The sequence below is a fragment of the Mesoplodon mirus genome, assembly GCF_964341445.2.
Source record: "Mesoplodon mirus genome assembly, chromosome: 15".
Lineage (NCBI taxonomy): Eukaryota > Metazoa > Chordata > Mammalia > Artiodactyla > Ziphiidae > Mesoplodon > Mesoplodon mirus.
The window spans coordinates 30,085,474-30,112,931 of NC_138991.1; the positions used below are offsets into that span (position 1 = coordinate 30,085,474).

General features: G+C 56.8%; 2 protein-coding genes across 10 annotated transcripts; both read right to left on the reverse strand.

Moving 5' to 3' along the window:
• Positions 1–474: 474 nt before the first annotated feature.
• GFRA4 (GDNF family receptor alpha 4) lies at positions 475–10,963 on the reverse strand. 9 transcript variants are annotated; one of them, XM_082644348.1, is made up of 7 exons: positions 10,855–10,963; positions 8,993–9,044; positions 8,491–8,836; positions 8,293–8,402; positions 8,064–8,198; positions 7,229–7,316; positions 6,514–7,047 (listed from the first exon to the last, which is right to left on the reverse strand). In XM_082644348.1, the coding sequence occupies exons 2-7, from the start codon at positions 9,042–9,044 to the stop codon at positions 6,693–6,695; spliced, it is 1,086 nt and encodes a 361-aa protein (XP_082500474.1). In that variant the 5' UTR covers positions 10,855–10,963; the 3' UTR covers positions 6,514–6,692. The 9 variants fall into 9 exon arrangements, with proteins under 9 accessions (XP_082500479.1, XP_082500474.1, XP_082500473.1 ...); XM_082644347.1 differs by lacking the exon at positions 10,855–10,963 and adding an exon at positions 9,227–9,353; XM_082644345.1 differs by lacking the exons at positions 8,993–9,044; positions 10,855–10,963 and adding an exon at positions 9,227–9,424.
• ADAM33 (ADAM metallopeptidase domain 33) lies at positions 10,836–26,664 on the reverse strand. Its single transcript, XM_082644356.1, is given in 24 exon segments — positions 10,836–10,974; positions 14,072–14,139; positions 14,142–14,195; positions 14,197–14,231; positions 14,333–14,424; positions 15,720–15,867; positions 15,943–16,051; positions 16,135–16,212; positions 16,307–16,505; positions 16,589–16,697; positions 16,848–17,043; positions 17,285–17,374; positions 17,487–17,664; positions 18,192–18,334; positions 18,422–18,506; positions 18,590–18,756; positions 18,919–18,990; positions 19,078–19,143; positions 19,387–19,576; positions 19,663–19,739; positions 19,937–20,015; positions 21,768–21,844; positions 24,179–24,258; positions 26,528–26,664. Coding segments are annotated over 24 exon segments (2,520 nt in total). The 5' UTR covers positions 26,628–26,664; the 3' UTR covers positions 10,836–10,946.
• Between the last annotated feature and the right edge of the window lie 794 nt (positions 26,665–27,458).

A 27,458-nucleotide genomic window follows, 5' to 3' on the forward strand; every position in this document is an offset into this window, starting at 1 on the left:
ATTAATACACAGACTGGCACCTTGAAGTACAAGGCAACTATAACCAAAGCCTAAGGTATGTGGCATTGGCTTAGTGGTCAGGCGGCAGCAATGAGAAAACAGACACAGCAGGCAGAACAGCTGGGGATCCCTGTCAGGTGGTGGCAAAACATCTGGTATGGCTATGATGTGGATAACTTGTTAAAGCAAACTACTTTTTTGCTGTGTTTACTGAGTTATTTTGTTCAAGGGGAAGAAGCTGGAAGAAAAACAGAATGTGGTATATGTTGATTGTTACTTGGCAAGACAGAGTTGAGTTCCAGAAAAAAATTAGCCAGTTTACAAGCAGAAGTGAAGGGGGTGGAGAATCCTGAAATCCAGGGTTGTGAAGTGTTGGAAAAGCCAAGTAGTCTTGCTTCCAGCCTCCAAACAGTAAGACATGCTTATGAGCAAAAAAAAGCCCAGGGAGACAGTGACTTGGCCTCCGAGTAAGAATCACATAGAGGGTGTGGTCTTCCTGCTTGAGCCTCATAACCTCAAGGCCATCATCTTGAGAGGGAGTCATGTGGATAAGCAGAGAAATAAAGCGAACCTGAGAACTGTGCCCAGGAAAGAACCAGGAATGCTGTCATTGACCCTGGGCCTGCCTGGTAAATAAATAAAAAGCATGGGTTTCTGAGGGAATTATGTTGCCAAGAAAACCATTAGCTTGACCATAAAAAAATGAGAACAACCAACCCTGTGACTATCGAGAGTCGTAATTAAAACCACCCAAGGCGGGAGATGGTTGTGAAAGCTGTGCGAGGCGGGCCCGCCACCCAACGCCACCTCAGATGTGGCCAGAGAGCAGAGTTGGGCCTGGTCAGGAACCTCCCCCACCTCGAGGCAGGGCCCGGCAGGATTTCAAAGTCCCTGTAGGCCAGTGATTGCAGTGTGTCGGCCATCCTCCTCCTGCCCATCCGGTCGCTGTGTGTCGGCCAGGCACTGTTTGGGGTCCAGGGACTTAACAGTGAACAATGCGGACCAATTCCCTGTCCTGGTGCAGTCTACAATCTAGTAGGAGAGACAAAAGTAAAGACAAGGCCAGGTAATAATTTCTGTGAAGCAAGGATGGGGTAGGGGTTGGGGTAGACAGTGCTTGGGGGTGCTAGGGAAGGCTCTTGTGGTAAGGTGACAGCGGGGTAGAGCTCACTGAAGGAGGGAGCTGGCACATGGACGCCTGGGACAAGAGTACTCCAAGTAGAGGGAGCAGCAGGTACAGAGGCCCTGAGGAGGCAGCGTGCCTGCTGGGTGTGCGCAGCAGCAAGGCATGGGGGCTGTGGGGGCAAAATGGGTCCAAGAGCTGTGGTAGGAGTTGGGGCCAGTCAGGTCCTGCAGGACAGTAGTTCTCAGCAGTACAGGGCTTCCCCTAGGGGACATCTTGGAAAGAGGAGGGGCAATTTGATTATTGCATTCAGAGGGGCACCACTATGATTTAGTTGGTGGGCTTGAAAAATTCTGTCACCAAGTGCAATGTCACTCCTAGTATCTGAGTCCCCAACCCCAAACATCTCTGTGGGTTGCATCTGAACAGACATACACCCTGCAGCCCTGTATTACTAGCTGTGTGACATGCCTGGCAAGGATTCTCTTGCATCCTGTGTCCCCAGCCTGAGGAAGGGACTAGACTAGATGATCCTGATGACTGTATGAAGCATGTTGCACAGGGAGCTGGGGATCCACCCTGGCTGCTGAGGCCCATTTGCATACCCTGTAGGTCTTTCCTCCTCATTTGCGTAACCCTAGTCCCTGGAGGGCTCAGGTTCTGAGGTTTTGTACATGTTTTATCTTCTTGTGCATATACTCATCTTGATTTTCCTCTGTATCTTCTGCCTTGGACTGGAGGCTCCTTCGGGTGTGGGGTGACATGTCCCTGGCAGAACAGCCTCCCAAGACATCCTTCAAACCAGGCCTTCCCAGGCCTGCAACCCAACAAGGCAGGGCCACATATCTGCCTCCTTTCACATGGATGCCAAGCTCACTGGCAAGTTGCCATCCAGCTGGGGACCTCTCCTGAAGCCCTGCATAGCCCCTTCCCTCCTGCCTCTCTGGAAATTTCACCCACCAGTGTCCACAATTCCTGTAAAGCCAAGCCAGTTCTGTGAGTTTGGCCGCACCTGACTCAGTTGGGGTGGGTGGAGAGAGGAGGGGGGCAGTGAGCAGCTTCGTACCAACCTTGCACCTTAGACAACAGGCTCCAGGCCAGAGCGGGCATTCATGAACCATGAAGTTTCCACTCATAAATCCATGGATGCTTCCAGCACCTGCCCTTCTGCCTGCCCCCATCCCCAGCCACCTGCCAGCTAGAGGCTCAGTGTTGACAACAGCTAACAGAGACCCAGCCACGGGGATGAGGCCAGGGCCAGGACTACAGTTTCCCAGAATGCATGTGAGAGAGTGATAGCAAGCAGGCTACCTGGCAGGACACAGAGGCCAATACTCAGATGTGGAGCAAGGCAGGACCCTTTCATGGTTGTGGGGGCCACTGGACTCAGCTTTGAGGTGTTTGGCCAGACTCTACACGTTACGAGTCAGGACCGTTTTACATGGAAGCGACAGAAACCAAACTCAGACCACCTTAGACAACTCCATTAGTTTCCCGAGGCTGCTGTGACAAATTACCCAACCTTGGTGGCTTTAAATGACGGAAATTTATGCTCACAGTTCTAAAGGCCAAAAGTCCAAAATCATGGTGTGAGCAGAGCTGCGCTCCCCCCAGAGCAGAAGCTCTAGGTGAGAATCCGTTCCTGGCCTCTTCTAGCTTCGGTGGCTGCCCACGTTCCTTGGCCTGTGACCACATCACTCCTGTCTCTGCCTGTGTCTTCACAGCACCCTCTCTTCTGTGTTTCTATCTAATCTCCCCCTGCCTCTCTTTAACAAAGATGCACAAGACTGCATTTACAGCTCCCTCTGATAATCCAAGATAAGTGCCTCCTCTCAAGGTCCTTAATTCAATCACATCTTTTGCCATAGAAGGTAATATTCACTCTTTTGCCTACAAATAAGGTAACATCCACAGGTTCCAGGGATTAGGGTGAGGACAAATCTTTGGAGCCACCATTCAGCCCATTACGGCAACAAAACCCTACAAAAGTCAACTGTCCCTGAGGTGGCAAGACGATGGCCTCTGCATGTCACAGGGCCTTGTCCCTCCTTTTGGCTTCTATCTCCAGAGTTGGCTAGGTCTATGCCCCAGACAGCCTCAAGCCTCCCACAGGAAATGTTCACTGTGGGAAAAAAAAACAGAGAGCCAGGCTGACGCCTGAGCTGGAGAGAACTACTGATGGAAGACAGCCAGCTGCTATGGAAAAATTTTGCTGTTTTCCATTAAGTTCCACTCACTTTTATCTTCCCAATCTTTTGAAAGGCATATGCCTATATTTCACTCTGAGTAAAAAATGGAAGTAGTAGAGTTTAACACACTCTCACATAAAGCACATAACTTAGCATTGTGTGCTTGGGCTACCACACAATGGTGGTAAGTAAACAGGGCAAGGCAATGCTTTCACTTGACCACACACACCCCGCCCCCCCCCACTCTGCTCCAGGTGTCCATTCCCACACAGGTGTAGGTGGCTGAGAACATTCCTCCTTTGTGAAGTGGGAACAGGTTAGACTCTGAGCTTCGCTCTGTCCAACACCCCTCCTTTTTCCATTGGAAAACTGTCCTTCCCATTCCATGTGATCTCGGTGGGCTGACATCGCTCTCCAGGCCACAAATCCTTGGAAAGAGAAGCACCTTTCTCTGCTGAGAGTGCTAAAGGAGAGACTGTAGATATGGGGCTGCTGGTAGAACCCTTACCTATCCTGTGGTGAGAGCCTATCTGGCCTCAGAGGGGAACACAGACCAGCAGGGGTAACATCATTTGAACCCCCGGAGACAGCTGTACCTGAAGCCCAAATTGCTCAGATGCAGGCCCAAGCCAGTTTGATCTGTATTTGGTTCCAGTCAGGAGAGTACTGGCTGAACCTGGAGGCTGGTTGACAGCTGCCCCGTGCAGTGTCTGCGGGTTTGGTATGAGTTGTTAACTACAGTCTCAGGGCCAGTGGCTCTTTTTCTGGTCAGGACAGCCCCAGGCCTGGGCTTCGGCATGGTCTGTACCTAACCCCTGTGTCTTAGGTCAGGTTCTCCAGAAGTGGAGCCCAAGACAGGGATTCTCAGACCATGATTTATTGGAGGGAGTGCCCTCAGGGGAAACTCTAAGTGAGGAAAGCAGGAGTGGGCAGGGGAAGGAGCTAAAGTAGGATGTGGTCTCAGCTGGGATCCAGCCTCAGCCTGATCCCACAGGGAACTCTGAAGCATGACTGGCACACATAACTATCCCCCGCGGCACGCAGGCCAAGCCTCTGAACTCCTGCCTCAGTCAGTCACTGGCCACTGGCCACCTCTGGGAGCAGAGTGTAACCTTATAGGCACTTCTTCTAGAAAAGGGGTCAGCTGTGAGCTGTGTTAGCAGCCAACATCCCCAGCAGCTTGGGGATGGGTTGCACTAGCCCAGAGAGTTCTGAGCAAGGCACCAAAAGCCTCCACTTCAACCTGTCTTGTGGTCCTGTTGCAGCAAAATTAGAAATGTTTTCCCTCTCCTGAGAACAAGGAAAATAAAGGGAACAGTGAACAGGCTAGAGAAGAAACCTAACCTGGCCTGAAAGAGTTAATCACTCCTAGTTTTATTTTAACTGTTACTAATCTGTAGCGTCTGTAACTAGATTTGTACTTCACAAAGCTAACCTATCACTTTTTTTTTTTTGGCTGTGTTGGGTCTTCTTGCTGCGAGCAGGGGCTGCTCTTCGTTGCCATGTGCAGGCTTCTCACTGCGGTGGCTTCTCTTGTTGCGGAGCAGGGCTCTAGGTGCACAGGCTTCAGTAGTTGTGGCACACGAGCTCAGTAGTTGTGGCACATGGGCTCAGTAGTTGTGACTCGCGGGCTCTAGAGCACAGGCTCAGTAGTTGTGGCGCACAGGCTTAGTTGCTCCACAGCATGTGTGATCTTCCTGGACCAGGGCTCGAACCCGTGTCCCCTGCATTGGCAGGCAGATACTTAGCCACTGCGCCACCAGGGAAGTCCTAACTTATCACTCTTTGACACTATGTGAATTACATCCTTCACTCCCTTGTAGCAAATCACCCCTTGTAGCTGTCTGCATTTCAGAAAGGAGGTCGCAGGCTGATAACCCAGAGACTAATAGACCCAATTACTGGGTTGCCTGACGCCAGCAGTGGCTGTTTTGAAATAATGCAAGAAGAAGAATGCAAGAACTTCAGCATTTTGATCCTTATCTCTCACTTCCGGACTGTGAACTCCCCCTATAAGAATCCCTGTAATTCCCCAAGGAAGGTGGGGCACAGTTCTTGAGGCGCTAGCCTACTGTGTCTTCCCTTTGCCTGGCAAAGAAAAGAAAAAAGCCTCTCTATTTCTTATCTTCCAAATCTCTGTCTCCGTATTTCTATTCGGCATTGGTGCATAGGGAGACAAGGTTTGGCAACAGTCCCTGCCAAATCTCAACCAAGTTTGAGAAGGAGCAGCCCGGAGACACGGTAACTCATCAGGAGTCCCCAAGCCTTTGAGGGAGGCTTAGTACCTTGCCCCCACTCTTCTGCCCTCTCCGCCCAAAACTCCTCCACAGAACTGCAATTTAACACGATGCCCTTGGCATTCTCTGGGTCCACACTGGCCACACAGTGTTTATAAAAAGCTTTATGATAAATTTCCCTCAGCTCCCGGAAAGAATTTGACTCTCCACGTGGACAGAAACAGATAAATTACGCAGAAATCAAAAAACAAAACCACCATCGCCCCTCTTTCAAGTGTCTATCAGGGCGAGGCTCTGTGTGCACTGAGGTAGGGCTTCCCTAAGTGAGCACAGCAGGTGATCCCGGGGCTCCCAGGAACACCATAAGTGGAAGTGTGTCAATCAGGGTCTATGTTTGGCTTCAACTAACAGACACCTGGGGAGAAACTGGCTTAAACAAATTAGGGGTATCATTTTTCTCACATAATAAAGTCCAGAGGAAGGTAGACGGGCTGGTGAGCCACAGTGTCATATGGTTCCACTTTCAAGATGGTGCCCATGCTCCCAGGCATTGCCTCCAAGTTCTGGGCAAGAAAAGGAGAGGGTTGAGGCCAGAGGCTAAAGGGCCCAGTCAGCAAGTCTGTTCCTTTTTAAAGAGCTCTCCTGGAAGCCTTATCTGTGAATTTCACTCACTGGCCAGAACTGTGTCACATGAACACCCCCTAACTGCAAGGAAGGCTGGGACATGTACTGTGTTTATCTGATTACTAGCAGAAAATGAAAGAATAAACAAAAGCAACCAAAGTCCCTGCCACTAGGACCTGAGAGGTGATTCAGTTCAGCATCCACAGGTGAGAAGATGATGCCTGGAGAGGTTCTGAGGCCACCCAAGTTCTTGGAGGCCAGCAGAGGCACACCCTGTGGCTGACCTTGGTCTCCAGGCTCCCAGGACACAGATCACATGAAAGCAAGGCCAGTCTCAGTGCACATGGATTTATTGAGTTATGGATGCCATTCCTAGTGCCAGGTTGAACCACTGGGAAGGTGGCCATATGACCAGTGCAATGTAGGGAACTGGATTCTCACTCTAGGTGGTGTCCAACAAGCAGCATATCGTGGACAGGAAACACTCTGACAACGTTAGTTATGGGGTGCAGGTGGCTATCATGATGGGTGGTGCCTAACTGGGAGGATGCCATGACGGCTGTAGTAGTAGAGGGAGTTTTGCCTACAAGTCTGTTCAGAGGGAGTTTTGCCTACAAGTCTGGTTAAGTCTACCCTTAAAGCATGATAAAAGTGTTCAGACCTGCAAAGGGCAGTAGGGCAAGAGCACTGGGGCCAGCTTGGGAGGTAAGCCAGTCCCTTTTCAGTGGGGCAGTAGGTCACCAATGAGGCCCAGTATCCCAGGCAGGGTGGGACAGTTGGCTGTTGTCCAAGGTCTGCTGTCCTCGTCAGAGCAGGGGCTGGAGAGCCAGAACAGGGAGCACGGAGAGCATGGAGCTCCCCTCCAGGGACGCATCTGCAGAGGACACCTTGGCAGATGAGAGCGGAGTATGAACTTGAGGCAGAAGCCTGGCTCTGCTCTCTGCCACCCCCACCATCCCAGGCCATTCACGCCTCCATCTAGGCCCAACTGGCATGGAAGGGTGGAAAGAGGCAGTGCAGGAGCTGCCACCTCACCATTCCCTCCCTGAACCTACCGGTAGGAGGCTGTGCTCAGGGTCCTGGTGGGGGTCCAGCTGGTCGTGTAGGACTGAGGGCCACCCACCGTCAAAGGCCTGTATGGCTCTATCTATGGAGAGAGGGGTGCAGGATGGGCTTGGCTGAGAAACCCTAGCACAGGGCCTAGCTCCTCAAGGACAAACTGAGACCCTTGGCATCCTGCGTGGGCCCTCCCCAGATAGAAATGGGAAGATAGGACATTCGCAAGGCTTTTGGAATGGAAGGTGCTGGGCGAGGAATAACAAAGACAGTTGTGTTAAGAGTGCCTTACATACTGTAGTCTTCTATCCTCACGGGAGCCTGACAATTATCATCCCCATTTTACAGATGGACACAAAAAGGCTTAGAGGAATTTAACTCTCAGCTAAGTAAGTGGCAGAGTCAGTCTTCAAACCCAGGCCCTCTAACTCCCAAACTGGTCAGCGAACCACCCAGCTATTCAGACCCGAAAGGCAAGATCTTTAATGGGGGGAGTTGGCTGTGTGGGGGGGATGGAACCGCCTCAAAAGTGGCGGAAGCAGGAATCTCGCCTTGTTCCATTCCAGGTCCTCGAAAACTTGTTTTAACCGCCCCCACTTCCTGCCCGCAGGGGCACCAGCCTAGACTACCCTAGGATTCTACTTTGGTCTGTGACTTGGTCTCCGGAACCAGCTGGGCACAGATTGCCCAAGGGGCAAGACGACAGTAGAGGGAGTAAGTGGGCCTACAAGGCTGCCGGTGAGGGCTTCAGTTTCCTCACCGCCAGCTAGGCAGCTTGGGAGGGGGCAGTAAGCCCCGACTGGACTCCCTTCCCGCCCCGCCCGGGCCCCTCACCCAAGCAGCGGTTCCTTGTGAAGAGCCCCCGGAAGACTTCGCACTCCTCGCGCCGGTTTCCGCTGGCTCCGCAGTCGCACCAGGGCGCCACGCGCGCGCTTGCGTTGTCCACGTAGTTGGGGGTGACGGCGGTGCCTGCCGAGACGCCGAAAGCAGGATAATCTGCCCACCCGGACAGAGGCATTCCCAGGAGAGCCCCCGCCCCAGCAGGGATCCGGGCGGTGCATACCCACGAGGCTGGCGTAGGCGCGCAGGCAGCTGGGGACCTGGTCTCCAAGGCAGCCGTCCAGGTTGCTGGGGGCAGGCGCGCAGGAGGCCTGGAAGGCCAAGAGGCGGGGCCTGCGCGGAGCGGTCGGAAGGCGGTGAGTGGGACTCGCCCCCCGCCCGCGAGCCCCGCCCCCTCCCTCTACTCCACCTCCTCCAGCACCTGCAGACCCGACTGTGCTCGCAGGCGTCTAAGGGCGCGAGGCAGGAGGGCGGGGCCGGTTCAGGACCCGAGAAGGCGCAGGAGGGCACGAAGGTCTGGCGCCGGCGCTCGGCGCATGCGGGGCCGCCGCACGGGCAGAAGAGCAGCGCGTGGGTAAGCTCGGGCGGCCCGCGGGCGAAGAAGCGGCGCAGGGCGCGGCGGCAGCGGGCGCGGGGGCAGTTCCCCGGCGCGGCCCGACCCAGGCACTGCACCACGTACGCGGTGCGCAACCGCTGGCATCGCGCATCCGCGGTGCACGCGTCGGCCGCGTCCACGCATCGGTTCGGTGCGACAGCGCTCGGTGACCCTGGTGGAGCGGCGGGCAGGCTGTGGTTGTTGGCGTTCCTTACACACACACACTTCACCTCCGCCTCCCAGTCAGGGCCTCCGAAGATGCGGGGTGCTCAAAACTCGAGGTGGGCAGAATGTGACCCGAATGCGTGAGCGACTGGTACTGACTGACCTTCCGTTGTGGAGTTGGGCAGTGGCGGGGTCAGGGATTTCCTGCAGCACATCTGGGGTGGATGGGGCGCGTCGAGGCTGGGCCTGTCCTCCCGCAGAAGCTGAGGCCCACCCTCTGCAGGCAGCACCCCTCACCCATCCAAAGAGGGGTCCATGAGATTCCTCTCATTCTCCTGACCCCCATCTGACACGGAAAATAGCAAGGCTTCTGGGGACCTGGCTCATGGAGACTTACCAGAAATGGTGCTGAGGACAGTGGCAGCTCCTCTTCCTCTCTGACATGCCGGGACGCCTGACCTTTCTTCCTTTCCTCTCCTTACCCCTCCCCCTTGGAGACCCTTTGAGTGGCCTGTAGGTTTCGGGTTCTCCTTTCTTCTTGACCTTCTCTTGTGCCTCCTCCTGCCCCCTGCCTCTGTGCCTTCCCCCTCCATCCTCTTCTGGTGCTCCCTCCTCACCGATCTAACTGGTGCTGCCCCATCTGGATGGACTCTGGTTTCCCCCTGGGCTCTCCACTCTCCACCAGCCAGGTAAAAAGATTCCCCACTAGGGCTCTGGGCACCGGAGCAATTTAGGCCTGGCTGCCGGAGTGTGGATTCAAGAGAAGTCCCAGATGGCAGGCCACAGGGCTCTGCCCTTAGCCACAGGGCGCTTCACTGGGGGCAGAGAGTGTGCCTGGCACAGCCCAGTCACACACCAGGGGTCTGTTGGGCAGAGGGTGAGCTTTATCCAGAAGTGCCATGGGCCACATCTAAATCCAGCCAAGCTAGGGTCTCTGGAGGTCAGAACTTGGCAGCCCCTTCCTAGGACCTCAGTCACAAAACGAGGCTACCCCTGCCCCTCGGTGCTCTCAGCCTCCAGGAACCTTGCTCAGGTGAGAAGCCTCTGGCACCAAAGTTTGAGGGAAGTTTCCCAACCTGGTTCAACACCCATTTCGGGGTGTGTGTGTGTGTGTGTGTGTGTGTGTGTGTGTATTTCCTGCCTCAGGGCTGGAAGCAGGGCCCCTCTCTGGCACTGGCCATCTCTTTTGGGTGGCTGTGGAGGAAGGTAGAATAGACACTGAGGGCTTGGAATAGGTCTGTGAGTGGACGGGATGGCCAGGAGAGGGGGAAGCCTTTCCTTTCTCTCTCCTTTTCTCCCCTCCAGTCTCCTACCCTCCCTTCCAGGACTCCAGAGCAGCAGGCAAACTTTGCCCTTCTCTCCCAGCCAAGCCCTCACATCCCCAGGCCGCAGCCACACACAACAGCACCTAGTGTCTCCTGAGATCTTGGTCCCACTTCTGTTCCTTTGCTTACCTGTTTCCCTCCACCAGGAGCACCCTTACTTCATCTTCACCCTCAAAACAGCACATCTCAGCTCCAAGATCTCCTCTGCCTTAAACGTTTGCCAGATTCCTTTCTCCTCAACCTACACCACCTGGTAAAGTGACCCCTCCCTCCATGATGACCCAGGTGGGGAAGGGGTAGTCCAAGCGGGTGGAACAGCAGATGCATGGCATGGAGACACTGAAGATGCAGGGCAAGGAATCAATGTGAAGCTGCAAGACTGAAGGTGGAGGGCTGGGTCTGGGGGAAGGGTAATAGAGGCGGGACAGCAGGCAATAGGAAAAAGAAAGTTTCTGGGGCAGAGCTACCTAGGCGAGACTTGGGAGACTTAGGAGGCCGTGGCTCTGTGGGACCCAAAAGCTGGAGGCGGGGTGCTGTGTCCCCACACCTTGAGCACAGGTGTCTCATTGGTGCCCCTTCCTGCATTTCAGCTTTTCCTAGAATCACCTTCTTGCCCTCCAACCTTGTGTTTGAGGAGGGAAGAGGATCAGGGACAGAGAAGCCGAGGTTCAGAGGTCTGGGGGAGGAGGCAGCCACTCACCTAGAAGCAGTAGCAGCAGCAACGCGGGTGCCAAGCAGCTGGCCATGCTGGGCAGCAAACAGAGGAGAGGACGACCAGAAGCAGAGCCCCAGTCAGACAGGTGCCTCCTTCCCAGCGCCCCTGAGCCATAATGAGATGGAAACCCAAGTGTCTGCGCTGACGCGCTCTTCTGGGGGGAGGAGCCTTTGCATCAGGAATGACTCCCCGCCCCCAATGAGTCCCCACCCAGGCTGCGCCTTCACGCAGATCTGGGAGCCACTGAGTCCGGCGCCTGACTGTGCCTAGATGGATCCCACCACACCCCCCAACACACACACAGCAACGCCCACACAACAACCCAAGGAGACCTTGTCTCTCCCACGCTAAACCATTAACTCTATGAAACAACACTGTTCTTTTCCATCTTTTATAGTTTTATTGTTAACTTTTTATTAGCTAATTTTAGACTTGCAGAAAAGTTAGAGCATTGCAAAAATGCTAGCGTTCCCTTTATATCCCTCACCCAGTTTCCCCGAACATCAACATGTTATCTGACCATAGTACAATTATTAAAACTAGGAAATTCATGTTGGTACAAGACACTTAACTATAGACCACTTTGAATTTCCCCAGTCTTTCCACTAATGTCCTTTTTCTGTTCCAGGATCCCATCCAGCATCCCACATTGCACTTAGTCGTCATGTCACCTTAGTTTCTTCCAATCTGTGGTAGTTCCTCAGTCTTTCCTTACAAACTGGGTGCTTCCCTATGTGGCCCTGCACAGTGGGCAGTCCCCCTTCTCGAGGGAAATGCAAGCCATAATAACTTCTTTCAGTGGCATTAACTTCTCTGTCTCATTGCTACGTCATCTCTATAAATCAGAATCCCACAGCAAACACAGGAGTGGGCTTTAGCAAACAGTCTCATTCAGCGCCTTCAGCTGGTAGAGTGAAAGCAAGGCCTGAGCCTTGGGGCTGCTTCTCTGCTGCCAGTGGGTGATTGCAAAAATTCCCCAGTTCTTCACACCCTATGAAATATGATTTTGCTGCTCCTCCCTGGAGGGGAGGTGGGGTTTGCCTCCCAATCCCTGGAACCTGGGCTGGCCCTGTGACTTGCTTGGGCCAACAGAATGTTATGGAAGTAAAATGTGCCAGTCATGGACTCTCAAGAAGCCTGACAAGCTTCCACATACTCTTCTGCAAGAGGAGGTGAGTGAGGTACTTGCCTCAGGATCACAACTACTGATTTTTCTTTTTGCCTCAGGCTCCAAAAATGCCTTGGTATGGTAACTGATCCTGTCTTTAGTTAAATTTTTGATATTTTGTTCATCGTGGACTTTTGTATTAATTTTGATCTTTAAAAATATTACATTAAAATATTTTTTATCTTGATTACTTTTTGTGCCCAAGGTGAATGCCTCCCTTGTCTCACTCTAATCCTGGTCCTGCTCGCTTAGAACCCTCCCCAGCTGTTATGTGAACAGGCCTGGGCTAGCCAGCTCATCCCCATCACCCTAGCCAACAGCCAGCCAACCCCAGAAGCAGCGACCAGTAGTTGACTGCAAATGTATAAGTGAGCTGAGCTGAGACCAATTGAACCACCAGCTGACTTGCCAATTCACAGAATTGGTTATTGTTTTAAGCTACTAAGTTTTGGGGTGGTCTTGTTATGTAGCAACAGCTAGCTGATAAAGAAGGTCACTCAGCAACTTTTGCATGAAGCAAGGGGAGAGAGTAAATGGCTGCTGAGAGTGTCCAGGGGAGGCAGGAGAGGTGGAGCAAAGGGAACATTTAAGCTAGGCAACACCATCCTATGCCCTGATACATACGGGGCCTGGCTGTCATCTGAGGCTCCACCCACCAGCCACCACCCTTTGTCACCCTCAGGGAGCCCCATGGTGTTGAATTTACAGACAGGAAAGACAGAAGTCCAGGGCAACATGTCTTTCTTCTGACTTCTACTTCGATGTCCTTTCCAAAATGGCTTCCTTTGTCACCTCCCATGGAATGGAGGAGAGCTTGATTAATGTTCAAAGTAAGGGGACTGCAGCAGGCCCCATGCTTCTCTGAAACCTCACCTAAGGACTAGGAGTGGGGTGGGGCTGAGGAAGCATCTGAGGGACAAGAGAGGGTAGGAGACGGCAGGAAGGAAGGTCCCAAGGATTTCGTTTGTTTGTTTTGCAGGGGCCAGGCTCCAGGGAAGTGGACTCAGTCTGAAATGTAGGACCCCTGGAGTCCAGGCTTCTGGCCCAGCAGTCACTGCCCTCCAAAGAGCTACGTCCGAATAAAGTGAGTGTAGCAGACACACCTAGGCTGCCTGGACATAGGCCTCTCTGGGTGCCCAGCATGACCCAGCGCCCCCTAGTGACGGGAGGTCAGTGACTACATGACCTTCCCTCCTGGGACTGATGGATTCTCGCTTAAGCTGGAGGTTGTACCCTAGCAGGATCCCACAGCCCTAAGGAATGGGGACAGCACTGAGCAAATTTTGATGAGGCTCCAGGGCCCTGGAGTAGGTGGTGTGGCGGTAACTCAGGGAAGAAATTTCGAAGCTGCCTGAAGGTGCAAGAGGTGTGCTGACTCCCTGGCTCCGCCCCTGGGGGGCGGGGTCCAAGTTCCTGCTGTGGCTGTCAGTAGCCACCTGTCCTTAAGTCTTCTCATCTCAGGAGTCACTTTTCGCCAGAGACAGGATCTTGGCTTTTGGACTCTACCTGCTGAGAATGACGTGGGAGAGGGTCATCCCCTGAGGGCTGGGACCCCAGGCTGCAAATCATGCGTCAGGGACCCCCTGTCCTCCCTCAGGGAAAACCAGTGACCCAGGAAGAGCCAGAACTTCTTCCTCCCCTGCCCCAGGGGCCTCCAGCATCTGGCCCCAGACAACAGCTTCTCCACGAGGTCTGTCTCATTTCCATACTACAAACTCAAAAACCTCAGAGTGGGACTTCCCTGGTGGTCCATTGGCTAAGACGCTGCACTCCCAATGCAGGGGGCCCTGGTTTGCTCCCTGGTTGGGGAACTAGATCCCACAAGCCGCAACTAAGAGTTCGCATTGCTGCAACTAAGAGTTCACATGCTGCAAATAAAGATCCCACGTGCCACAACAAAGATCCTGCATGTCGCAACTAAGACCCAACGCAGCCAAATAAATAAATATTAAAAAAAAACTCAGAGTAAGGGACTGTGAGATGAGGGGCAAGAGGTGGATGGGTGAGCAATGGGAAGTGGAGGGCCCCACCTACCTTGGGGGTACAAGCAGGGCCGTGGGGTGCAGGCTTCTCAAGGTGGCTGTTGGGCTCTGGCAGAGTTCTCAAGGTCTGCGGAGCAATAGGTGGGGGAAGAGTGCTGTGAACATAGGTGGCAAGAGTCCCTGATGCAGGGTGGGGCATGGGCTCAAGGTGGCTGGGTGCTAAGTGGAGAGGAGGGGGCCCATCTGAAAGGAGGCAGAAGACAAGAGCCTGTCCCTTTCCTTCCCTCCCCATCTCCCACTGTGCCTCACGCACCCAGGGGCCGGAGCTCTGCAGTGGCTGTCAGGCCCAACTCCATTGGGTGAACACTGCCTAGAGGTTGGCCCCTGCATGGGCCATCTTTGGGTCTGAGCAGCGGATAAGAGGCCAGGAGATTGAGACAGTGACCATTAGTAGGGCACCCTGGGGCTTCTTCCCTGAAGCCAGAGGCTTGCACCCAGGTTCTCTCCAGTACACTTCCTGCTCTCTCCTGAGAGGAGCCCTTGGGGTCCAGGCTCCAGTTGAGACTCATGCTTTCCCAGGGCCTCTGACACTTCCTCTCTCCAGCCCTGATATTTCTCCTAAGCTCTGGAACCACCCCAGCATCCTTCAGACGTTGGCATCACTCAGGTCCCAAAGAGGGGCGTACTTCCTTCCCCAGTGGTACCTGTATTTGTGCTCCTTGTCATTGGGTGGCCCTGCTGCCCTCGATGACTCCAAGCTATGCTCGGCTGCTCACACCCCATCTCCCAGGGCCTTACCACTTCCTTTGATGTCTCTTTGAAACAGTCTCCTCAATACTTCACCTGGCTGATGACATGCATTTGCTGCCCCCCCCCGTAAGCCCCCAGTGATGACACACCAATCTCTGACCACCTTGATCCTCTGCTCACAGACCCACAATCAACACTAATTGTGTCAAGGCCCTCAGCTGGTGCCCTGCCCCTGTCTGGGATGCCCTCTTCCTCCATCTCCAGCCCAAACTTTGCCCTCTCCCTCAGCTTGCCCAGAACGCTCCCAAGGCTAGGCTTTGTCAGACGTGGTCATAGGGCTCATGCCTTGCCCAGCGCCCAGTGAAGGGGCAGCCCTAGACTGACCATGCTTGGTATCATGTGACCCTCATCGCAGGTCGTGGAGAACTGGGTTAGGGGCAGGCCCTTGTCACAAGAGCAGCCAGCACCATAGCTGCCCAGCGGTAGCGAAAGGAAAGATGTGCTGGGTCCAGCATTTGGGAACTTGAAGGGGATAACAGCAGAGATTTAGAGGAAATGCCAGAAGGCTGAAAGCTCACGAGAGAGAAGCTGGAGAGGCCTTGAAGGGTACATTGGAGCAGGAATTGCATTATAAGCTGGTGAAAAAACAGGGCAAAGTCAAGGATGAGGCAGCCTCTTGGTGGGAAAAAAGAAGATATGGACAAGAGGTACTGAATCACAGCAGTGGGGGCCAGGGTAGAGGGCCCTGCATGGATCCACGCCTCTGGCTTCACTGGAGGCCACTGGGGCCTCTGCTCAGTGCTTCTTTCCATTGCCTTTGCCTGCCTCTCTGCACCTGGGGGCAAGGCCTGAGGACCCCACCCCAGCTGCCCCGGGTACAGCAGAGCTCTGAGGAGCAGGAACCAAAGGAGTGGGCTCAGGGAACAGGAACCTTAGCCCTCAGTGCCTACCCACTGCACATGGGGTCCCTCCTTGAGCCCCAAAGGCATTGTTGGAGACGGAGTTCCGGGTGCCGGCAGCAGCACCAGGCCAGGCCGGCCCCAGGGAGCAGGGGCAGCAGAAAACTAAGGATCACCGCCAGCGTGAAGGTGTCCTGGTCTGCGGAGGACAGGGTATGGCTGAGTCCTGAGGTGCATCACAGGGGCCCTCCCCACTTGCCCCCCATGGGCGCACTTTCAGGCTGCATAGGACCGCTGTCCACACTACCACCAAACCCTGGCTTGTCACAGGAAGGCGGAGCCCAGCCCAGAGCACAGTGGCAATTACGGTTACTATTGCAAACCTGCAGTGGAAAAGAGAAAAGGAGGGTCCCACGAGATCAGGGACTTCCAAAGTCACCCCACACACACCTTTCAGACCACTCACCCCGCGACCATGGCAGGCGGTCAGGCAGAGCTCCAGCTCTCGGAAGGTAGTGTTCTGGCAGCGCCTTTCCTGGCACACCTATGGGCAGTGTGTGCACTGGGCAGTGAGAGGGAGTGATGCTTTGGCCTGCAGGACTCAAGTGGCAGGGAGGGGTTGGGTGGGCAGGGCTCACCATTCTAGGTCCACACTGGGTGCCTGACTCTACCAGGCCCAAATCAGGCAGGTCCAGCTGGGTGCCGGGCAGCACGAGGGCTCCCTTGCAGGTCACCTGGCGGCTGCCTAGGGGTACGGTGGAGTCCACCGGCACCATGTGTGGCGCCAGTGCGCTCTGCCCCCCGCCCTGGCACTGCAGTTTCCCACACTGCGCATCGCTAGGGACGAAGTGCAGGGTAGTCAAACAGCGTGGAGCTTCTCCACACCCTCTTCCCCAGCTTCCCCTCCCTCCGCTCCCCACCTCTGCGCACAGGGCACGAAGCTGCTGTCGCCCTTCTGGCCGCAGTTCCCATGGGCGTCTCCCGCAGAGTTCACAACCTGGAAACAAGCCTCCGGGGCTGGGCGGGAGCCTGAGAAAGCATGGGCGGAACTGGGCAGGGGGGGCAGCCCAGACCTAAACCACGCCCCTTCTGCCTCAGTTTTCCCCCGCCCACCTCCCCCTAGAGCGTTAAGCTGAGCAGACCGGAGGATGCGGGCGGAGGGCACGCTCTTGGTCTCACCAGGCCCCCAGAGCTGCTGGCACTGATGCTCCAGCGTGGGACACGCGCCGTCCCGGCAGTAGCCGCGGCCTCTGGCGCAGGGCGAGCCGTCCAGTAGATAAATGTCGGGGGGGCAATAGGGGGAGGCGCCCGTGCAGAATTCAGGGAGGTCACAGTCGCCCGCAGACCGGCGGCAAGGCGCACCCGCCGGCTTCAGCTACGCAGGTGACCCGGGTGGAGGGAAGGCGGCGAGACATAGAGAGAAAACGAACAGTTAGAGATCCACTTCGAGAGCGCCAATCGGACACGAGAGAGCCCTGTGGGGAGGTCCAGGCGAACCCACGCACAGAGCAGAGCCAGAACCCACAAGGGGGACCGGAGGGCGCCGATTAGCCAAGACCAACAGGCCGGCTCCCAAGTGCCCCCAACCCTCACCCCCGAGCCTCCCATACACTCACCAGGCAGTGTGCGCAGCAGTCCCCGTGGGTGCACTGGGCCCCCGCACGCAGCGAGCAGTTGTGGGCATGGCAGCAGGAGTCCGGGCACTCCTGGAGCCGGAAAGGCGAGGAGGGACCAGGTGAGGGTGCAGCGCCCAGACCTCCGGGGAGGGGGCGGGCGGACACCAGCTTGGTCCCCCGGGGCCGGTCGTGCGGACCCAACCTGGCCGGCGCCGCAGTCGCACTCCTCGCCCTCTTCCACGAAGCCATTCCCGCAGTGCGCCCGGGGCACTAAGAGCCCGGAGTCCGGCGCGTTGGAGAGGCACGCGCCCCCTCCCTTGCTGAAGAAGGCGCGCAGCTGGCGGCGGCTGCAGGCGCTAAACACTCGCGGGAACGGGTGCCTACGGGCGGAGGAGGGCGTCGGGCGTACGGGGACCACCCCCTGCCAACCCCTGCTCGTCACCAATCCCCTCCCCCCCTGCACACAGGTGCTTGGCTACGCAGCCGCCGGATGCGCGAACACCGCCTGAGCAACTGGCGGCTAGAATTCTCTAGAGGCAGAGCCCAGAGAGGGTAAGTAACTCGCGCAAAGTCACACGGCGAGCACGAGGCAGGAGGGTGTGACGCCAAGAGCGGGCAGCCCAGGACCCAAGGTCGAATCCCAACCCAGCGCCGCTCCTCCCGGGGTTGGAGTCACCTCGCAAGGTTGTCCGAAAATAATTTATCATATCATGAGAATCCACTTTGCCTGCGTTCCCTACACTTCAGCCTCATAAACAACCCTCAGGGCAGGCACTATTATCATCATCCCCATTTCACAGAAGAAGAAACTGAGGGATAACCATTTCGCCCAAAGAAATGCAGCTGAGGAAGGCCCGGGTCCCGCGGAGCCTGTCCTGCAGCCCCGCCCCCGCCCCGGCGCGGGTACCGGGTAGCTGCGGCCATCACGCAGCCGCCCTGCTCCACCGCTGCCTCCACGCAGCAGCCGTCGGGGTCGTGGCTGAGGCCGAGGCTGTGGCCTATCTCGTGGGCCATGGTGGCTGCAGCACCAATGGGGAGCTCCGAGTGGTCCTGGGAGGGCGTGGGGACGGTCACTGAGGGCTGCGGAGACCACCCCCCAGCACCTCTCCTCCTCCTCCCGTCCCGGGTGGCGCTCACGGTGCTCACGCCTCCAGAGCTCTCCGCGCGGCACATGCCCTCGACCGGCGCCAGGCCCACGGTGGCGCCCTGGAAGGCGCGGCCCCTGAGGGAGGAGCGCGGCTTGACCGGGCGGGCCAGGAGTCCGGACCGCCCGGCCGGGGCCGCGTAGGGGTCGGAGGTACCCACGTGAGCAGCTGAGCCGAGTCGTGTGGCTGCCGTGCCCACAGTCCCTGGCGCCACTGCAGGAAGGCCCAGAGCGTGGCGTTCGCGTCTGGCGTGACGCGGCTCTGGTCCTCCTCGGTCCACACTTCCAGGCCGGTCAGCGCCACCTGAATGTCCAGAGTCCTGAGAATCTGCGGGCGCGGCGGGGCAGGGCTGAAGCGGGAGGCCGCCGCGGTGCCTGTGCTCCTCCATGGGAGCGCCCCTCTTTCCTCCCCTCCGTTCCCTCTCCCCATCTCCAAGCCTGCCCCTGTCGTGGTCACCCCCAAAGGGGCTCTTCCCCCCGCCGACCCAACCTGATCCACATAGCTGGCGACCTCCAGAAGACGCTGTTTGGTGTGGTTCAAGTTCCGGTGCTGGGTCAAGAACTAGAAAAGCAGCAAGCAATACTGCGTGTGAGGACGGGCTGAGCTCACCACATCCAGGCCTGCCAACCCCTTTGGGGCTTCTCTCACCAGGGTGTGATCCGCCACTATGTACAGCTCCAGGTACCTCGGGCTCCCCAGGGACTCCCGCCTCTCCTGGGGAGGCGGCAATGGTGACCCTGAGTGTCAGGCTGCTGGGCTTGAGCCCTGACCACCAACCCCAATTCCCAGAAAGCATAAAGTTAACTTTAAAATTTTGCTAGAACTTGTTTCTTCAGCCTCCAAATAAAAATGTCAGGACAGGAGGCCCTGAATTGGGGCTGCACTTTCCTGTCTCTTCTGATTTTAAAGAGCTCTGGATACTGCATTCCTACCCCCACCCCTGCCCGTGCTCCTGACCCTGATCTGGGTGGCACACGAAAGGCTGGCCATGTCCCTTTTGTCCCCTGGGTCCCTGTAGCCACAGGCCCCTTTCCAGCTGAGCAGCTGCTCTGTCCGGAAGATCTTGTGGGTCAAGAAGTCTTTGGAGTCCCCAGCTGGCCAAGGATGCACATAATAGCTGGCATTGCTGCTGAGTGTGATCAGGCCCCTAGGGTGCAAAGGGGTACAGGGGTGGGCAGTAAGGGAACTCTTTCCCTAGCCCCAGGCCCAGCCCCCTCCCCCAGAACTCCTCACCTCATCCCAGAGCAGATGCTGAGGACTACCCAGGAGTCCAGGAAGCCCCTCACACGCCCATGGTAGTGGCAATGATCCTGGAGAGCAAAGGACCCAGCCCCAAATCTCAGCCAGGACTGAAGTGGGAGGGGCAAGAAAGAAAGCATGGTGGGGGACTGGCTCCAGCCTCTCCTTAGGAACAGGAGGAGAATGGGGGAAATGGTGGAGAGGCCCTTGGTGGGTGCATACCCCAGCACTCCTCACCCTGTTCTCAGAGTCCATGCAAGTATCTCACCGTGTGGTTGGGGAACAGCACTACTGGCTGCCCATCTGGGCTGTAGTGGGTTTCTGTGTATCCTGGAGCCAGCAGCCTGCTGGGAGGGGGTGTTGCAGAAATTACTTAATCCAGCCCTGCCTCCTCCAGGATGCCCTCTGGTCTTCCTCCCTGATTGCTAATTGAGTAACTGTATGAGTGAGGCACAGGGCTAGCACTTAGGAAGCAGCCAAAGTGCGTCTTAGGGAAGGGACAGGAGTGACTGTGCGTTGCTCAGCTCAGAAAAATCTTGGGCTAGAATGAACAAGGTGAAGGTCAGGAAGGAGCCTTGGTGATGGCTTAGATGTGGAAATGGGCGTGTGGGAAGCACCAGGGAGGAACAGGAACACGGGAAAGTTTGTGGTTCCCCTGGAGCCTGTGACAGGCAGCTGGATCCACAGGTCAGGGGCATTAGAAAGAGACTGGGCAGAAGGAGAGGAGTCAGGAGACACTGCCAAGGAGGTGGGACTTGGAGCCAAGGAAGTGTGTGAACTCCCTAGGTGGCCCTGGCTGCTGCCTACCCTTGTTGGGCAACTGGACAACCCTCTAGTCCACCTCCTCCCATTCGGAGTTCCTTCAAATCTTCTCCTCAGGCCCCCAGATCCCACATATCTCCCCACCTGTCCTTCACTGATGCTCACCTCCTGCTTCCAGAGAAAACAGAATCCACACCTGCTCCTGCCCTGCCCCTCTGAGCAGGGATCCTCCTCCCCTCCTTCTCCAGACCCCACTCAAGTAACTGAATTCATCTTCAGGCTCCATCTCATCAGGATCCTTCCCACCAAGATGGATCAACCATAAGTCAATTTCTCTTCTTTAAAGAAAATCCTTCACCCCACCTCACCTTGACCTCTTTAGCCGCAGACTGCCCCCAAACACTTGTGATGCCTGCTTCTCCACTTCCCAGTCTTCCTTCCTCCTCCAGCTTTGCTCCCCCACTCCACCCACACACTCAACCTTAGGAGGGAGGTGATGTGATCACCCTTTTTAACACATGGGGACATTGAACCCCAGAGAAACTATGGTTAGGCATGGCGGAACCTGAGTTCCACCTGAGTTTGTTCCCAGTGCATGGGGGAGAATAAAACATGTGTAGAGTGCTCAGAACAGTGCCTGCGATGAAATAAGCACTTGATAAATGATAGCTGTTGATAACACAATCTAGATGGTTTCACGAACCCACGCTCCATCTTAGACATTCACCTCACCCAGCCCAGCTCTGCCTGCTCGTTCACCAGCTCAGAATCTTTGGCTTTGCACCATCCTGGACACTCAGCACCAAAATGGCCTTCTGTGATCTGGCCCTGCTAGGACTCCCCAGATTTGTTTCCCCTTGCTCCCCTCCCTCAGATGGAGACTCCCCAGGCAAGCCAGACAAATTGCCACCCCCTCTTGAATGTGCCTTGACCTATGTAGCCACTGTACCTTTGTCCCTGGCATTCCCGAAGCCTGGAGCACCAGCCCATCTTTGGAATCCATCTTGGATTCTCTTTTGACTCAGCGCACCCTGTGAGCACCCACCAGGTGATGCTCACTCATTCCTGGCAGGAAGCTGACAAGATGTTTCTGGGGCCGGGATGAGAGATGTGCCCCACAGCAGGGCTGACCCAGCCTCAATAGCCCACTTCAGTCTCGAGGGAGCCAGTCATGGGCTAGCATGACTCACCCTGTCACCTGCACCTCCTCCTCTGGGGTTCTCACCCCATCCAGCCTCCATCTGGGGTTCCCATCAGTCTCTGTCTCCAGCACTGAACCCTCCCCAGAGAGAGGGGCTATTCTTGGCTTCCAGCTCTTTCCCCGGCCTGGTACTCACTGATTCTTCTCCAGCTCTAGCAGGAGCTCCTGGCCTTCAGCCTTCAAGGCCACCAGCCCCACTTCTAGCTTCGAGACCTGGGCAAGAAGGAGTGTAGGGCTGAGAGGGCGGGCATCCAGGTCCCCTGCCTGCCAGGAAGCAGGGAGGATGTGGAGCTGACTGGTGAGGGAGTTCATGGGGAGAGCACAGGGGCACGGGGCAGAAGGCCCCCGCTTGCCATTGTGGGTGTGGATGGGTGTGGGGTGAGAACTTGCAAAGATGCTCTCAAACTCAGAATGTTTGTTGTTCTGACAGCAGCCATTTGACAGAGCCTGCTAGGTGCACTCCACATCCTCCCTGGAGAGACAAGTGGTCTCAGAAAGATGCCATGCCTTGCCCAAGGTTACTGGACTCTTCCTCTGGTCTTCCCTCCTCTTTCATGCCCAAAAGGCTTCCTCTAAGCAGGGAAGAGAGTGGGGTCCTGAAGACATTGATGCGGGAGAGTGGGGTAGCCACGGCTCAGGCCTCCTCACAGCCTCTCCTTTCTGTACCTTGCTGTTCCCCACTCCCTGTAGAATTCAGACTTAGTACCTCCACCTCCAATGCTGACTAGCTGCCCACCCCCCAAATTTTCCTACGCCTCTAGCAGGCTCGCCCCACACCTGCTTCACTGAGCCTGTGAGGTAAACACTGACTCACACGCCTTGCCAAGAGAAAAACTCTGGTTTTCTTGGCTAGATGTCAGGAGGGTGGGCCTGGGCCAGCCTGCCCACCTCTCCTTCCCCTACCCTCTTTGCCGCTTCCACCCTGTGGGAATACCCCATCTGCCCGCTTTGTCCACTCCCTGGCTGGGAGCCCAGAGCTGGAGCAGGCCAGGAGCCTCCTGGAGAGAAGCTGTGTCTTTGGAATGCTGGCCCCCACTCTTGCTGGCCCTTCCCCTTTATCCCACAATGCACTGGCCTGGGCCCCAGGCCAAGAGGCTCAGAGTCTTGTGGAGGGGGCCTTCCTCTGCAGGTGGGGAGCAAATAGTCCCCTCCCCCAGCCAAAGGCCACCCTAGGCCCCAAGCATGAGCTCATGTGGCCGGAATGCCACTTGTTTTATTGGAGAAAGATTTGCACTGAGGAAAGGAGGCAGCCCAGATGGAAAGCTTCCTCTTGCCCCACCCCCATCCCTCTCTCTGTCCCTCTGCAGCCCCTGCTGTCCTCATTTCTTGCCCTCCTGGTGACCCTGCCCTTCACCATGCACTCCATCTCCAACCTAAAATGTAGGTGTTTCCTGCCTCTGGGACAGGACTCCCTGCCACTCTGTCTGCTGTCCTCATCTTGGCAGGCTTCCCAGGGACAGAAAAATTGAGGAAAGCAAATTCCCTCTGGCACTCCCCTCCTATTTGGTCACAGCCCAGGCCAGGCCCAGAGGGAGGTCCGCAGTCAGGGTGGTCTCAGCATGTGATGTCCCTTCCCCTATGCCGGTGATGAACAATCTCAATCTCAGAGCTCGGGCTGGCACCATGCTGACCACTTGAATGGGGGCCCTGAGGGTCTGGGGGACCCAGTGAGGGCCCTAGGTTGAGAGTTGCTGGGCCTGTGGGGGCCCCCCAGCCTACATGGCAGTGCTCTCCTGCCTTCCTCCTTGCAGGCTTGGACAGTGGATTGTCTTCTCTTTCCTGAAAATTCATGATGAAAAGGGTGCTCTAGGCTTGGGGAACATTGGCCAATGGTTTCTTCTGGGTTAAAGAGCTGTGTGACCTTGGGCAGTTTCTCCAGCCTCTCTGGGCTTCAGTTTGCCCCTCTGTGAAATGGGCATAGAAAGGCTGTTGGTCTCCATGCAGCACAGCTGTGTGGCACGTACAGATAGGGGCAAGGTTATTCTGAAAGTGTGTGATGGATGGCTGTTGGGAGGAGACTGGGACAGAGCGTCCAGAAGAAGCAAAACAGGGTGGGCTTGCCTTTGGGGGCACTAGGAGAGAGTGACTACTGGGCAGAAGTGGCATGAGCCAGTGAGACAAGTTTCAGGCCCCTAAATGGCAGTGTCCTGGAGAGGACAGCAATGCATCCACAGGGTCACATGTTCTGGTAAACTTTGCAAAAGGAAGATATTTTGGTGTTTTCTTAAAGAGGTCCTTGAAAAGCTTCTGGCCCCACTTCTGCCTGATGGGGTGGAGGTGGCCTGAATAACACTGGGAAGAGATGGTTAGGGAGGAGGTGGGGGAGAGGAAACTGGAAAATGACTTCCATGTGTGCAGCCTCTCTCCATCTAGACGTCTCCCACCTGCCCCTGTCAAACCTTCGGGGAGGGGCCTGAAGGACTCTGGGGATCTAGGGACCCCAGCGAAACTGCCACGCTGATTTGGCCCCTGCCAAATCTTTGGGGAGGGGCAAAGGGGCTGAGAGACCCTGGGCCTTTGCAGAGTAAGGGATGACCTGGCACTGACCGGCTGCTCCAGGGTGACCATGTGCCGGGGTCGTCCATCCAGAACCCAGTGCGGGATGACTGGCTCTCCAGGGGTGTTTCCTGGGGAGAGGACAGAGCGCAGGGTGAGGGGAACCTGAGGAACACAGGGAAATTGGAGACAACAGAGGGATAGAGTTAGAGGATGTCAGCAGGCAGGAACAGGAGACTCCATCTTCAATACTCAAAAGTTTAGCCTGGAGAAGGGTGGCCACCCATGGGGCATCCTTGGAACTGAGGAGCCACCAGGGAGGTGGCAGAAGAGAGACAGAGGAGCCTGGGAAGAACAGCTCAGCTGGGCACTTGGGAGACCCACTGACCTTGGGAGGGGGGAATTGGGGTCAAAGATCACAAGGAAGAGACCAAGGCCCCTAATACAGAGGGGAAAGGAAATGGGAGGCAGCTTTGGGTATTTTTAGACTGGGCAGCAGATGCTTTTAGGGTGAGAGATCTGTGAAGACAGGACGCCTGTGTCTCCCCCACCATCTGAGAAAAACAACAGCAAGATGTTGCCCAACGCCCCCTCTGGGGGCTTCATGCTGGGGGCAGGGCTTCCAGGGACACTGGCCCAGAAGCCCCCTCCTCGTGTCTTCAAGAGTGGGGGGGGTTTGTTTGGGAGACAGAGCCTGAGTGCTCCCAGGATGGGAATGCTTAAGGGGGGCTCCAGGAGGAATACCAGAGCGAAGCATGACTCAGAAAGCGCCTGGAATGCTCCCCTGGAATGCTCCCAGCACCCCCCGCCCCAGCCAAGTGGGCCCCGGAAACTCTCACCACACCCGCCCTGCAGGAATCAGACCTCAGGCTGCCCAGAACCTACAGGCAGCCTTCCCTCCATCCCTGGGGAAGCCCAGGTCCCAGAACTGACAGCTCCCCAACACCCGCCCAGCCCTGGCCCCAGTCCTGCCCAGGCTGAGATGGCTGCCTATGGAAGTGGCTCAACTCCTGCCAGGCCACACCGACTCCTTTCTCCTTCTCCATCTCCTCCTGCAGACCCCATCATCAAAGACCTGGAATAGCAGCCACTCCAGGAAGTCCCCTTCTCCCAAGAAGCCCTCCTTGATTGGATCAGCAGTTTCCATCAGGTAGATGGGGGGTGGGGGTGGGGAGGTGCAGGGCCTTGGAATTGAGGCTGAAGGGCCAGTGTAGCGAGGGGTCTGAGTGCGGGGTTGGGGTGGGGGCAGTCTCAGGCCAGAGAGGACTTAACTCGGTGTGGAGCACCAGGTCCAGCTGGCCCTGGGTTTCCCAGGGTGGAGAGGGGAAGGTGTGCCTGTGTGCATGTGTGAGTGTGGGTTCTCCTCCTGGCCCTGTGCACACACGTTGGCCATTGGCATCTTGACGGGGGCAAGGAGGCAGAGATGAAGCTGTGGTGACTAGGTGGATGGGAGTGGAAACTGAGGAGCCAGTGTGGTGTTGGGGAGCATACAGTCCCTCTCCATTCCTCCCAGGGGTCCCTTCATCCTCCCCTGACCCCAGGCTGAAGAGGAGGGAGCAGCGGAATGCCTGGGGACCATCCCCAAAGGCATGAGGGCTGTTGTCGCTCCCCGTCCACATCCCAGAACAGGGCAGGACACTATCCCTGTTGCCACCCGCCCCCCCCAACCCCCGCACAGTGCTCTGGAACCCACTGTCCCCAGGCTGCCCAGCCCTTCCTGCCCGCCTTGTCAGTCACTTGATGTACAGGACTCCGCCAGTCCTCCCACCCTTTGGGAGAGGTTTTCATCAGCCCCATCTCACGGAGAGTTTATAGAGGTCAAACTGAGAAGAGACAGAGCTGCAGTCTTCCCCCAGGGCCCTGCTAAACACACACCTTCTGTTCGAAGCCGTTTCTATCTAACCAAACAAGGCAACAATATAAACAATATACACACTGCCCCAAGGCCCGGGGATGAGGGGATGAACATGGAATGATGCATGAGTGTGGAGGCCACAGCTAGTCCCTTAGTGTGAGGGCGCAACAGGGACTCCAGGGCACCGGTGGTCTGGGGCTTCCTGGAGGATGGAGGCCCACTGAACCCTAGGAGATGAAGGTGCAGGAACCTTCATACTGGCGGATGGGGCCACAGCAGAGAATCCAGAGGGGTTTGGGGGTGCTGAGCGGCTGCTTGAAGGGAAGGGGTCCTGCCACTCTGCTTCGCCATTGGCACAGGGTATCTGGGCACAGTGTGCAAGTCTGGGCCCTGAGGCCAGCACAACTGCAGTTGAGAGTCCCTGGACAATTCCCACAGAAACTCTCCCAAACCCTCCCCATGCCCAGTCCTCCTGGCCCGCGCGAGCCCCGGGGATTTCCGACCCTCCATCCCAGATAGCGACCTCGCGGCGCACTCCCACTCACCTTGAAACGCCTCAGCCCCCCACACCGGCCACGGTAGTCGCAGTAGCAGCAGCAGAGCCAACGCCGGCGACCCTCGAGCTCTCCGATATCCCGGGCGCATAGCTGTGAGCGCCTAGCATCTGAGCTGCGGCTCCCAGCTCTCGGCTCCGCCCCGGCTGGATCGCGGCCCACCCACGCCCTCTGCAGCCGGCCCGCCGCCTCCCGACCCTCCCGCACCCCCCTCCTGGCCCGCAACCCCCTCCACGCGCGACCCCGCACGGAGCCCCGCCTGCCCGCGCCACCATCTCAGCCCATCAGTCCTGACCCCGGCCGGCGTGTGCCCTCGGGGGTCGGGACCACCCTCCTGCGTCTAGGGGCTAGAGCTCCGCGGAGCAGGAGACCCTCCCGAGCCAACCCGCCGCATAGGTCTCAGAGGGCCCCCTATTCGTGGGGGTGGGAAGTGGCGATGGGGCGGGGACCCTCGGGAAGGGCCTTTGAGGACCAGAGCGGGGAGGCGGGGACAGTGATAGGGGGCCACCTGTTGCTGCTCCGGTCTGCCCAGGAAGCGCCCCCCTCCATGGTCTCCTGGATCGGACCTTTGTCCTCGCCTTGACACCAGTCACGCCCAGAGTCGCCCGGGTGAGAGACTGGCGGGCCCTAGGAGAAGGGAGGCCCGGGCGACTGCGACAGGCAGGTGCGGCCACGGCCCCAAGTTAGTCTCTGTTCCGCGGTGGCCACCAGCGCCTGCGCCCGAGATGCGCGGGTCGGTCGGGAGGACGAGCGGAGGCCGCGGTCCTGCGGGCTCCCAGCCCGGCAAAGGCGAGGCGGTGGAACAGGCGGTCGGTCGGAAAGAGGGGGCAACCATTTGTCCCTGGTGGTGGCCGGGGGTGGGGGTGGGGCGAGGAATGGCACAAAGCCATAGACTCCCACAGGTACGGGAGACTTTTGGCTT